General features: G+C 28.5%; 1 protein-coding gene across 3 annotated transcripts in view; it reads left to right on the top strand.

Moving 5' to 3' along the window:
- The first annotated feature begins 987 nt into the window (after nucleotides 1-987).
- Nucleotides 988-12,733, top strand: part of LOC111689222 (homeobox protein araucan-like) — a 44,695-nt gene continuing 32,949 nt past the window's right edge. For all 3 annotated transcript variants that reach the window (XM_046952034.1, XM_046952033.1, XM_046952032.1), the window contains exon 1: nucleotides 988-1,921. In XM_046952034.1, coding sequence (XP_046807990.1) covers nucleotides 1,871-1,921 — 51 coding nt within the window. In that variant the 5' untranslated portion in view covers nucleotides 988-1,870. The remainder of the gene's footprint in view (nucleotides 1,922-12,733) is intronic.

Genomic DNA, 12,733 nt, shown 5'->3' with positions numbered 1-12,733 from the left:
TAGGAATAATTTAAATGAATAGAAGAACATGAAAAAAAAAAACGGAAATAGGTATAAACCAAAAGAAAAGGCGTGTCTAAAAGAAAAATATAACAAAAAACAACAATATTAACCCTTTTAATAAATGAAAAAGAAAAGAAAACTGAACAAAAAACAGCAAAAAAGCAACTACAACTAGCTGATGGCATGAGTTACAAAAATAAATTAATGGTTGTTAGACCACAAACCTTCATTGCTTAATAACAACAACAGCAGCAGCAGCAACAACAACAATATAATGAATACAAGAAACAAGTAATAATAACAACAACAATAAGCCTATTTTAACACCTGCCTATGAAAACGGTAAAATAAAACATTTTCATTGGTTCATAAACCACACACAGCAAAAGCAAACAAAATAAAGAAACAACAACAACCATAAAAACAAAACAAAACTCAATGTTTACATTTTCATCAAAAAATACCAACAAACACACACTTACTTACGAGTATAAAAAGGGGAATTCTCTTTGTTTACATTTGAATATAATGAGAAAGAGAGACAAGGTGTTAACAAAAAAACAAATACAAAAATATTGCCAGCAGTAAGAAGAGTAGGGTATGAGTGTTTTGGCAATTACTCGCTAATAAACCAGCGAGTGAGAGCAAATTTAATAACACACTCTCTCTGTGTTTATAATATCAAAAGGGAGGAGTTTTTTTCTTGCCTAAACTTAACAAGGAGAAACATAAACATGTTTTCTCTTTTGTATTCCATGCAATTAAAAGAGTCTTATTAGAATTTTATTGTTTATTTATACAACTTACTCTTTCTAGCACTTGGTATTTAAAGAAAAAGCTAAGAAAGAGTAAGCTCTATAAACAATTGGTATTTTATTACCTTTTTTTCTTTATATCACATTATTGTTGTTGTTGTCTTTTTAAATGCTGTGCTGCTGTTTAATGGAATTTTCATTAGGTTTGTTAAGACAATGCAACCAGTTCATGTTGGACGGTCTTTTGATTAACATCGTTAGTGCGCAGAAGCCTAAAACAATAGGTTGACGTTTAAATAAACATTTCTCTGCTGTAAGAAAAAACGTGCGTCTAAAGGAATTTTCGCTAAATTCTGTACGGGAATTTCTTATTTGAAAAAAAGGCCTTCTAATAGCAAAATACAAAAAAAATATCACATAAACCTTAAAAATATTACAAGAAAAAAGTGAAAAAGCAAAAAAAAAAAAGAATCCAACAAACGTCAAACTATAGTTGTGTGTGAGTGTGTTGTAACCTTGTACGTTTGAAACCAAAACAGAGTTTGTGTTTGACCTGTTAGCGTTGAACAACGAAGTTTCATTATTTAACGGATGAACCTCCAATACAATTTTTCTTATTTGTTTTGTGTGTTGAAAAACACAGTGTAATAACAACTTGAAAATTTACGTGAATTTGACAATATTTTTCTTTTTTTTTTGAATATTTGTATTGTGTTTGTTGTAGACTTTGTTGTTTTGTTGGTTGGAGTTCAACTATACTCAAACCAACAAACGTGTTTGTTTGAAGTGCAAAAATATTTTGTGTGTTCGTATCGAGGCATGCAATTTTTTTTCTTGACCAATATGTTTGTTATTGTTGGTTTGCTGATAGTATGATGTTGACCTTTTGGTAATAAATTTATACAAGAAAAGTAAGAAACCAAATAAAAGGTGCTGTTTTGATAAATAATAATAAACAAAGGATTGTGTTACACAAACATACCAATGAAGAAATTACCCATGACAGTGTAAACTGAAAAAGAAAGATTTTGAATTTAAATTAATAAACAAAAAAGAAAAAAACCTTATTTTTTATTATAAAAGTGCAATATTTTAATATAAAATTAAAAAAAATGGCTGCTTATACACAATTTGGATATGGCGGCTATCCGTCGGCTTCACAGGTGGGTGGTTAAAAACTTAAAAATAATATTAAATTTGTTTAAAAAAATAGTTTTACAATCAAATTCATCAAAATGTTATTACACAAATTTTGTTAAATTGTTAATATTTTTAAACAAGTGTGACATACCTATCATATGACACAAGAAAATTGATGATGAGGAGCCATAGCGGGCTGTTATTTCCGAAATTTTCAATATTCTTATAATTTAAAAATATCATTACAATTTGGTAAACAACTTATCCCCAACTGGGACTTGAATTCGAGTGTGAAAAATATTCAATTAATAATATTAATTATCACAGTTCGAAGAAATCAATAATCTTAATACAAAAATTTTCTTTAAATAAAATAAGACACAAATTAACACCACAGTGCAAATGGTCCACAACACTACCGGCAGTTCGACAAAGAGTCAAAGCATTTAAAATAGTCAGTGATTTGCATTTACTTCTTACTCTATTAGTCTTGACTCTATTTAGTTGTTCGTCACGGAAGTACTCTTTGTAATCGAGGGTGATGATAATCGTCACTTTAGTGTCCCCTTTGTAAACGAGAGATTGGAGACTTCAAAAACAAACATAAGCCTTTTACTGCCTCTTCGTAATCTATAGGGTGACGATTGACTTCTTCGTAGGACAAACAAATGTTAAAATAGCTAGTCACCTGGACTGTGTAAATGGTCCACAATAATACGCCGGCAGTTCGACAAAGAGTCTACATATTTCGTTTTTCGTCACAGAAGTACTCTTTCTAAACGAGGTTGAAGGTAATCGTCACTTTTGTGTCTTCTTTGTAAACGAGAGATTGGAGCCTTAAAGAATAAACTTAAGTCTTTTGCTGTCTCTTCGTAATCTATAGAGTCACGATTGACTACTTCGTAGGACAAGCAAATATTAAAATAGCTAGTCATCTGGACTCTCGGTGACCAGGGGTGACCCAAATTGGTTGATTAAATAGCTGAAAACGTTTGGAAAAAACTCAAATTAAAAGATGAATTCAAGCAATTTGCATCAACAATAAAACAAGGGAGAGAGTATGGGATGGTTTGAGATGCTTGTTCGATGCTTGTTGTATTTTATTGAATAGAATATTGAGTAATATCAATATTTAGATATAAAAAAAAAACAATCTTAAGCAATGTACTGAAGCTCTTAATATTTTGAAATCATTAAATGAGGACACAATTATCCCAAACATTTAGCAGGAATTGTCAGAGAATGGTTGCTATATAATCAACCTCCACAGTTACATCATCTCAACATTATTGAAAATTTGGGGCAAAAAATAAAAATATTAAAACGAAAACACGAAATGTTCTAACAAAAATTATGTAAAATAAGTAGGTTCTTAATATTATTAATATTATTTGTCAACTTTTTTATAATATTTTTAGTGTTTAATTAGTATTTTTACGCTAGAGAACTGGACCAATTTCACTGTAATCCACTGTATTTATAATCCGAATTTGTATATTTTATTGCATTTTATGTCAGAGTGAAAACCTTTTGTGTAAATTAACTTCCACTGAAGAACTTTTAGTAAACGTTTACAATAAATGAACATCTTAAAGTTAAATTGGTCCTATAATACAGCATGCAAATAGTTGATAAATTAAACAAAATTGACAAAATAGAAAATCTCCTAGGAGAAAGCTAACCAAAACCGTAACATAAGGCTCAAATAGTACATGATACATACATTTAAAATTTAGCTGCCGTAGGACAAAAGTCCCTTGAAGGAAACCGCTTAACAGTAAATATAAAAATAAGTCTACATAATGCAAAAAAATACTAGCTAACAGATCCTTGATCCAGATGTTTACAGCTAAAACATCCGTCAATTTATAATGAATCACAAATGGCATAAGAAAAAAAAACGCACGTAATGTTTTCTGTCAAGGTGCGGCAGCAAGCAGATTCGGCACTTTTGTTTTTATTGAAACTATACTTTCATGAAAAAAAAACTAATTATTTCAATATTTTAAGAAAAAAGGCTATATAATACAAAAAGACACGATAAACAGATATTTTCTTTCTGAAATAATTTCCTGTTTAGAAGTTTGGAAAGAAAAGACACTTAAATTACTGAAACTTAATCTAAGCCTAAGAGCGGGTTTTTGAGTTGGCGAGTAAGTGCCAAATAATAATCAAATTAGTTAATCTGAAAATGAATTTAATCTGAGGTTAATTGGCTTTGATGTTTTTCAGTACAAGTTTAAACTTAGCAGTGTTGCCATACAAAACAATAGAAGATGTCACTGTTTTTTTTTTTATCAAAACAATGCATGTTTTATAAAAATGAAGAAGACAATTGTAAATGTAATATGAAAATTAACAAAGACTTAAAATAAAAACATAAATTTTATGTTTTGAAGTCTTCCTTATTTGTACGTTTGTAGGCTTACGCTGATCTTGCATCTTTCATTAGGACAACAATTCTGAATCATGAAATAATGGCTACTTTATAGTATATACTTCTAAAATATTGCATCATGTCGTTTTACGCGCTTGTTTCAACAAATTGGCTCATAATCAAACCAGAAATCCATAAAATTTTATTCCGAAACCATGTCATATTTTAAATTAGAATTGAAGTGTAATTTATGAAAAAAGTATTTAAATCACCCCTCTATAAGCAAACGTTGATATGTGAAACCCACTTTTAATAAACGCGTTTTTTATATAGAAGGCAAATGGAAGTTTTTCAATACTGCGGCAATTATTGCAATACATTTTGCTTTAGTTTTTTGACCGGATTACAGATATGATCTCTTATGCATCAAAATTTGAATAAAATTTTCAAATTTTCTAATATACATTAGAGGATCCCGGAGAACAGCTTTTTAAGAATTTCATGTAGGAATACCACCCAATCGATGCGTATTAATGTTCTAAAAATAAAATATAGTTTTTTTTTTGAATGAATTGATCAGTTTCCTATCATAAAATTAAAATTCTGACCTCAGTGTAATTTTTAAAAATAAAATATTTAAATTTTTTTCGATTTTTTTTAAATTCTACAATTTTGAGCTGATTACGGCAAAATTAATTCTAAAAATTTTGCAGAATATTTTTGATCTACAATATGATTTGTAGTGGGTTGCTCGTACAGAAAAATATTTCAAAAATGTATTGGTTAAGTCCGTTTCAGAATTTTTGAAATGTATGTGCCCTTATAATAAAATAAAAGGCGTTTTGCGGACCAGAAATACACTAACTAAAATTTGAATTACTTTTCCCGCAATAAGCTCAAAATTGCGAAATTTTTGACACCCAAGTCAAAAAGATTGCAGCAATTTTTTTTCGAACATATAATACTGAGATCAACCCCCTTATTTTGAAAAAATCTTCACCTTGCGTTAAAAATATTTTCTTACAAATTTTTGAAAATACAAAAACAATTTATAGGAAAATTTACGTGAAGTTAGGGGAAGGGATTTACAAAATAACCCCCTCAATATTTTCAATCACTGGTAGGGAACTGAGGATATTTTCAAAAAAATTTTTTTTTAATTTTTTCTTGTTTAGTACATTAAAACGCATTGTTTTAAAGGTATTCCTCCTGAAAAATAGACCACGGTAGTTTTAATATACATATTTTGTGCACAAATAACTCATTTCCTAGACATAAAAATTATATTTTAATATTGTATATAGGAAAATTTAAAAACACCTATTCGAAATTAATTTAAATTTCCTTAAGAAAAAATTTCCAAGATCAAAGGTTTTTACTTATTTTTTTATGAGCACAGACAGTCAGTTACCTCCACATATATATTTTTGCAATAAAAATTTTCACAATTAGCAAACAAAGAATTTTTATGAGAAAAATCTTTTGAAACATCTAAATTCAAGGTGAAATTTATTTTTTTTATTTGTTTATTTAATAAATTTCATAAATTTATTTTTTATTTGTTTATTTAATAAATTTCATAAATTTATTTATTTTTTATATAAAAAAATCTTTTAATCTTTAATGACAATAAATAAAACTTTATATTTATTAAGTTTATTAAAAAAAAATATTAAAAAAAGAACTTTGTTGTCTTTTTTAAAATAAAGTTTTATTTATATTTTTTTTTGTAATAATATATTCTACAAAAGAAAAAAACAAATTGTATTATAATCTCATAATATTTGAAATGTTGTACTAGTTTTGTACAAATATGACGCATTTATGTCGGTTATTTAAACGCATTTCTTATAAAATAAGAGATATAATAAAAATATAAAAAAAAATATTTGAAATATGTGTGAAATCATTAATCATGATTTTAATTAAATGATTTGACATATTTTGTTTTCTTTTAAATTAAAAAAAAATATGAATATTTTAATGTGTATAAATTGCTTAATTATTTATATAAATATATAGATATTATTCAGGTGTGTTGGTTAGAAAATATATATTTTTTTATATTTTTAAATGACTCATAATATAGTGAAAAAGATTTATCCACTTATTCATAAAGACTATTTTATTTTATAAACGATTTATAAATCATTTGTTCTCAGGATTTTTTTCGTGTTTAGTTTTTTCTTCTTAAACCAATATCATCATGAATATCTTATAAAATCTAAAATAAAGAAACGATTTATAAATCAAATTTCGTAAAGAATTTTTCTTTAATAAACCTTTTATAAAATTAAGTTTCAATTTTAAAAATATTACTCATACGCAACGTATTTCAAATCAAATGGTTCTCTGTAGTCATCACATCAAAATGGAATGAAAGCGATTTTGAAAAATATGTAATCCCTAAATTGAGGATCGTTTATCAACTTTCCTTATTTTTATAACATTTTCAATCATTTTAAATGATCTTTTTAAAAAAAGCCATCATTGATCATTTTTTAAACATAACATTAAGTATTAACAACAGTACGATTAATTATTTAAGAAAAATCAATTGTTAAAAAAAAAATCCTTAAAAATCCACAACATTTTTATACCCTACACCACTTTAGTGGGGAGGGTATATTGGGTTTGTGCTGATGTTTGTAACATACAAAAATATTCGTCCTATACCCACCTTAAAGTATACCAATCGGCTTAGAATCATTTTCTGAGTCGATTAAGCTATGTCCGTCCGTCCGTCCGTTCGTTTGGCTGGCTGTCCATGTAAACAAGATAATTGGATGAAGTTTGGCACACACGCTTCTTTTGGCCCAAGGACGAAGCCTATTGAAAATGGTTAAAAGCGGTCCATTATTTCGACTATCCCCCATACAACCGTACCCCCCCCCCAAATAGGGCCTTTTGGCTAATAATTAACTTAAATGATCTATTATGTTAACAAAAGTCGACAAAAGTTAATTTTATAGAACTCTAAATGACACTACCGATTTTTGTAATGATCGGGCTTCATTTGACCCTATCCCCCATACTAACTCCCCTTCAGAAAATGACTTAAGGGTCAAAATTCACTTACAAACACTAATAACACTTTTAATTTCTACATAAATAATATTGAAGAAGACTTAACTCCCCCTACCAACATTTTTAAGGATAGGGCCATATTTTGCCCACTCCCCTTTGGGCCCTCTTAAAGAAATCTCTTTTTTTTGCCAAAAAAAGTAAAAACATTCCGAAATAAAGTTAAAAAAAACAAACAAAATGCTTTATTTTTTTAAATAATCCCCATTTTTAACATACATACTGACTGGTGTAGGGTATCATATGGTCGGCTACGCCCGACTATACATTCATACTTGTTTCTTAATAAAAACTAAGCCTGAGAATTTTCTTATGCAACACACACATACAAAATTATCATATTAAAAAAAGACTATAAATGTAATAAAATTTTTGCTAAAAACAATTATGAAGAATATGACAGTGAATCTGATAGGTAAACTAACACAGATGAAAAAAACAACTAAATAAGAAAAAAATGTTGCATCCTTTTAAGGCAACACATGGTTGGTTAGTTAGTTTTAATGCTGCAAATTAATAATTCATGATTGAAAAGAAAAAGAAATACAAACCATAAAGAACACGCACATTATAGCAAAACTAAAAATGTAAAGTTTATGGTATTGTAGAATGCAAAAAATATAGAAAAAAAAAACAACTGCAAACTACCACAGCAACAAAAAATCGAGGAAACCTACACCAAAATAATAATAATAAAAAAAAATTGTGAACACATTTATGCTTAGTAACTAACGAGGAAACTATCAGGCATTTAACTACTCCTTTTTTTCTTAAAACATCGCAGAGTTTTAAAGGAATGTAAAGTTTTATGTGTTAAAACTATTTGAAAAGTTCTTACTTGCCAATACCCATTTCCAAGGAACTTCACTGTAATGGAAATCGAGAAAACATGGAAGATCTACAAAAATTATGTTCCTTTCCCCTTGATGCCATAAATTTATAAGCAATCAACATTAAAATATTGTTTGAAGAACCTGTGTAGCAATTTACTTGACTACGACCAAATTTTTAAAGATATAACAGATCATTTAGTTTGAAGACCTCAAGAACTTGACTATACTTAATAACGATTATGATTACGCCTTCAAATACCACAAAATGATAATAAATAGTCCAAGATATACGCCTTAACTATAGCAATTTCTCAACTGCCTAGGAAAAGAAAATAGGCTATATATGCCAAATATCATCTCAAAGAGAGACCTATAGTAAAGATTGTATAGAAAGGTAGTAGCAGAAGAATATTACCAGATAACATAGAATCTGAAACTAGTTAGTTTGAAAGGAGGATGTATAAGCATTAAATCGCACAATGACTACTTTCGTTTTGGGGCCTTATGTGCGTTTCGTAACCAGAGCCTGAGGTGATATTGGAACCCAGCCATTTTCGGTCTACCTGACCAGAACGCTAAACACGGGAGGTCACAATCTAAAATTAACTTAATACAATACTTATGCTATGCATACACAGTTGTTAGATCTTACAACGTTGACAGTCAAACGTACAGAAAAATGTCTTATAACAGTGTAAACTTACTACTTCTTTGTTTGCCAATATTGTCAGTATGATTTTTCTGACAAAGTTGCAAAAGAAAAATTGTAAGTTCAGACGATTGTTACGCATTTCTTTAACATTTTACTGACAACATTGTAAGATCTGACAACCGTGTATCACGTTGTCACGTTGTATGTTGATTGTACAAATCACATAATTTTTAAACCTTGCCAAGTTTGAAATGAACTGAAACATAGTAAAATAAATATGTCACATCGAATCTGAAACTAACTATACGGAAAATATTTAGTTCGCAGTTATTTTGTTAGTTCTTTATCAGATCACGCTGTAAGAAGAAGTTTCTTTAAACATGTCACTTTATAAATTAAATTATTTGTTATGTATACACAGTTGTAAGATCATACAAAGTTGTATGTACTAACAATAAAAAAATGTTTGCATAAGTTAAACTGTCCGTAAAGAAAACCTTACAATGTCATTACAAAACTATTGTCAGACAATAAATTTATCTGCCAACAAAAATTGTCATTTCGCACTTTTGTCAGATTGTACAGTGGCAAAAGTTAAGTGATTCTATTTAAGCTGCTCACGTTCCTTAAATAGTCCGTAAAGAAAACATTAGAATTTCATGACCAGATAAGTGTCATATAATAAATTTGCCAAATTCACATTGTTGTCAGCTTGTTGTATGACAAAAGTTGGCAGATCCTATTTTAGCCGCTTAAGTTCTTTTAATGTACAGTGTTGTCAATAGAAATTATTTTCTATAATTGTTTATTGTAAAAAATGGCATATCTGACAATAAAATCTTTGTCTGATAATTATCTTACAATGATCTGCAATGGCACATTACATTGTTTATACAATTGTCAGATGTCTGACAATATTATTGTTTTATAATTTCTCTGGCAACGTTGCTAGACAAAAATTTTAAGTTCTCATGGTTGTTAGACATTTTCTAAATATTTCTCTGACAACATTGTAATATATGACAACCGTGTAAATGCAACATAAGAGAAAGAAACTGATTTTCTAAAACGACTTATCAAATATGTGAAAAGAAATGGACATACGACAAAAAATTGTTGCATTAATTTTGTGGTCAATGTTCGTCACATAGCATAGGGCTAAGCCGCTGCTGAGCGTAAGCTACGTGATTTGTTCAACGGATATATGATAGTACCTTGTTTCGTGAACATTTCAAAATAGGTAACGTTTCAAATCTATTCCATTGATATTAAATATAATGGATCACCGTTTAAGCTCAGTAATCTAATACGCTTGATTTCGAATCATTCCAAATCTTTGACTGTCTAAGATTACCTCTGGCTTGCTCTCTTCTTCAGACTGAAATCCGAATCTATCACTATTGTATTGCATTATTAACTTCATTATCGTAATGTCCCCTAAATCAAAAAAATCTTGTGATACTATATTTCGTAGGAAATTTTCTACAAAAAGGCATGATTGAGATATATTTTTTCCAACTCTCTCTTATTGTTTGGACTGTGAATGTATCACTAATGAATCTAATCAAATTTGTTAAAAGTAGGTATCGATTGGTTTCATTGGGGACCGCTCGACTGAACCAATAAAAGTACAAATGATTCTTTTACCAACCTGAAAATTTCGGACAAAAAAACAAAGAGTTAAAAAAAAGATTGTAAATAAAATCATGAAAAATACGATATGTTGCAAAAAGCTTATCAAGATGTGCCATCACAAATTAGATGCGTAGCGTTTTGAAAGCTTATTTGTACAAGATTTCTTTTTATGTACACTGGCTCTTGATGTTGTTTTTGTTCTCAGGATTTTTTGGTGTTTAGTTTTTTCTTCTTAAACCAATATCATCATGAATATCCTATAAAATCTAAAATAAAGACAAAAACTCACAATCAACATGAAAATGAAACTTAAACTTTAAAAAAAGAAACAAAGCAAAAAACACATTTAAAATAAGGCATTATAAAATAAACATTAAGAAAGCGCAACTATATAAATACGAAGAACAAAAAACAAATACCAAATGAAAAAAATGTGTTACCATTTAAAGAAAAAATGCTTGAAAGATGACGACAAAAGTTTACATGATAATTGTAATGATCATCTAAGAAAACAAAACAGATCTTTATATTATTATGCTGCATAAGCACACACTATAAGCAGCAACATTAAGCCATCGTCATCGCCACCAACTACCAGCAACTGTTGCAACCATATCACCAACGTTATACTCATCTTATGATTTCTGTTTTTGTTTTTATTATGATAGTTTTTTTTTGTTGCTTTTGTGAGAAGATACTATCATTTTCAATGCTACTGTTGTCACAAAGTTTAGAATTTCCAACTTAAATAAGTTTTTTGTTTTTATTTATTTGCAAGATTTACAAGGTAAAACTTTAAATATGTGAAGATTGAAGTTGTTTTAGTTTGTACTAAAAAAAAGTTGACCATATCTTTGATATGGAATAATACAAACTTGCATTTTCTGTTTTTGTTAGCGTATTTATGAAATTATTAAACAAGCGCCATCATATTAATAATTTTGTAGTTTTTCTCATACTTGCTATAAGTATTTCATATCTTTTCTCATATCTTTGTATCTTAAAAAGTACAAACTGATCATGATGATCAAGATCTTATTGCTTTTGTTTTTATTTAATTTTTTGTGTTACAACTTTTTTGCCTTTATTAAGAATGCATAAGTATTTTTATGTGTTTTTTTTAGGTTTTATTAAAACTTCCTTATACTTTTGATTGTTAAAATTTACAATTATATTATGATAAGTTTCATTGCTTTTTACGTTTTTTATTTGTTTAAAGTTTCTGTAATGTACTAACTGGAATGCATGAGAAAGAATTTTTAAAAATAAACTATGAAGAATGAGTGGTGTTCTCTAGAAAAAAATCTGAAAAGATGTTTACAAAAGATAGATAGATAGATAGATAGATAGATAGATAGATAGATAGATAGATAGATAGATAGATAGATAGATAGATAGATAGATAGATAGATAGATAGATAGATAGATAGATAGATAGATAGATAGATAGGTAGGTAGGTAGGTAGGTAGGTAGATGATAGATAGATAGATAGATAGATAGATAGATAGATAGATACATATATGTATTCTTATACATATATGTATTCTTATACTTCAGACATGTTCATTCTAAGAAGGCTTCTCTTTCTCTTCTCGGTTAATACTTCGTGATATCGACATAATTCCATTGTTGTTTGCGTTAACTTTATTATAATACAGTTTACATATTGAACTACTCCACGGCCTAATGCTGACCTCTGTATCTGTGTTTATACTTACATATGTAGATCAAACACCCCTTTCCCAAGTTGAGATCCATCCAAATCAACGGATTCCGAAGACTGCATCTCTAATGATACACTTGATTAGGACTTTCGAAATTGAATAAAATTGTATCAAGTTTGCTTGCTTCTACTCGAAGACATTCAAATCTTCGCAGAACAAACCTAAACTCTTCCTAAGCATTCATTCATTATATAAAGTTATCATATTTTAGAAGCAACAATGCAAGTTTTAGGTATTTAACACTTTGATCCATTTTCAGACAAATATTACTGGCCACAACACCCACTACATTCCATGATCTGTTCAGCTCTGTTTTGTTTATAAAAAAAACGAAACACAATTTTTCAAATATAATTCTGATGCATCTCACATCTGCAAGATATATTAAATCGTTATAAACAATATATGATTAATAAAAAATCGCTGTCTTTTTTTTAATATATTTTGTGGTTGCGGCGGCGCTGTCAACTTTACGGTTATAAATTTTATGATTTATGTTTATTTTGTTCATCTTGTTGTACAACTTTTT

Source organism: Lucilia cuprina, chromosome 5 (genome assembly GCF_022045245.1).
Source record: "Lucilia cuprina isolate Lc7/37 chromosome 5, ASM2204524v1, whole genome shotgun sequence".
Lineage (NCBI taxonomy): Eukaryota > Metazoa > Arthropoda > Insecta > Diptera > Calliphoridae > Lucilia > Lucilia cuprina.
This window is presented reverse-complemented; position numbering and strand designations above follow the sequence as displayed.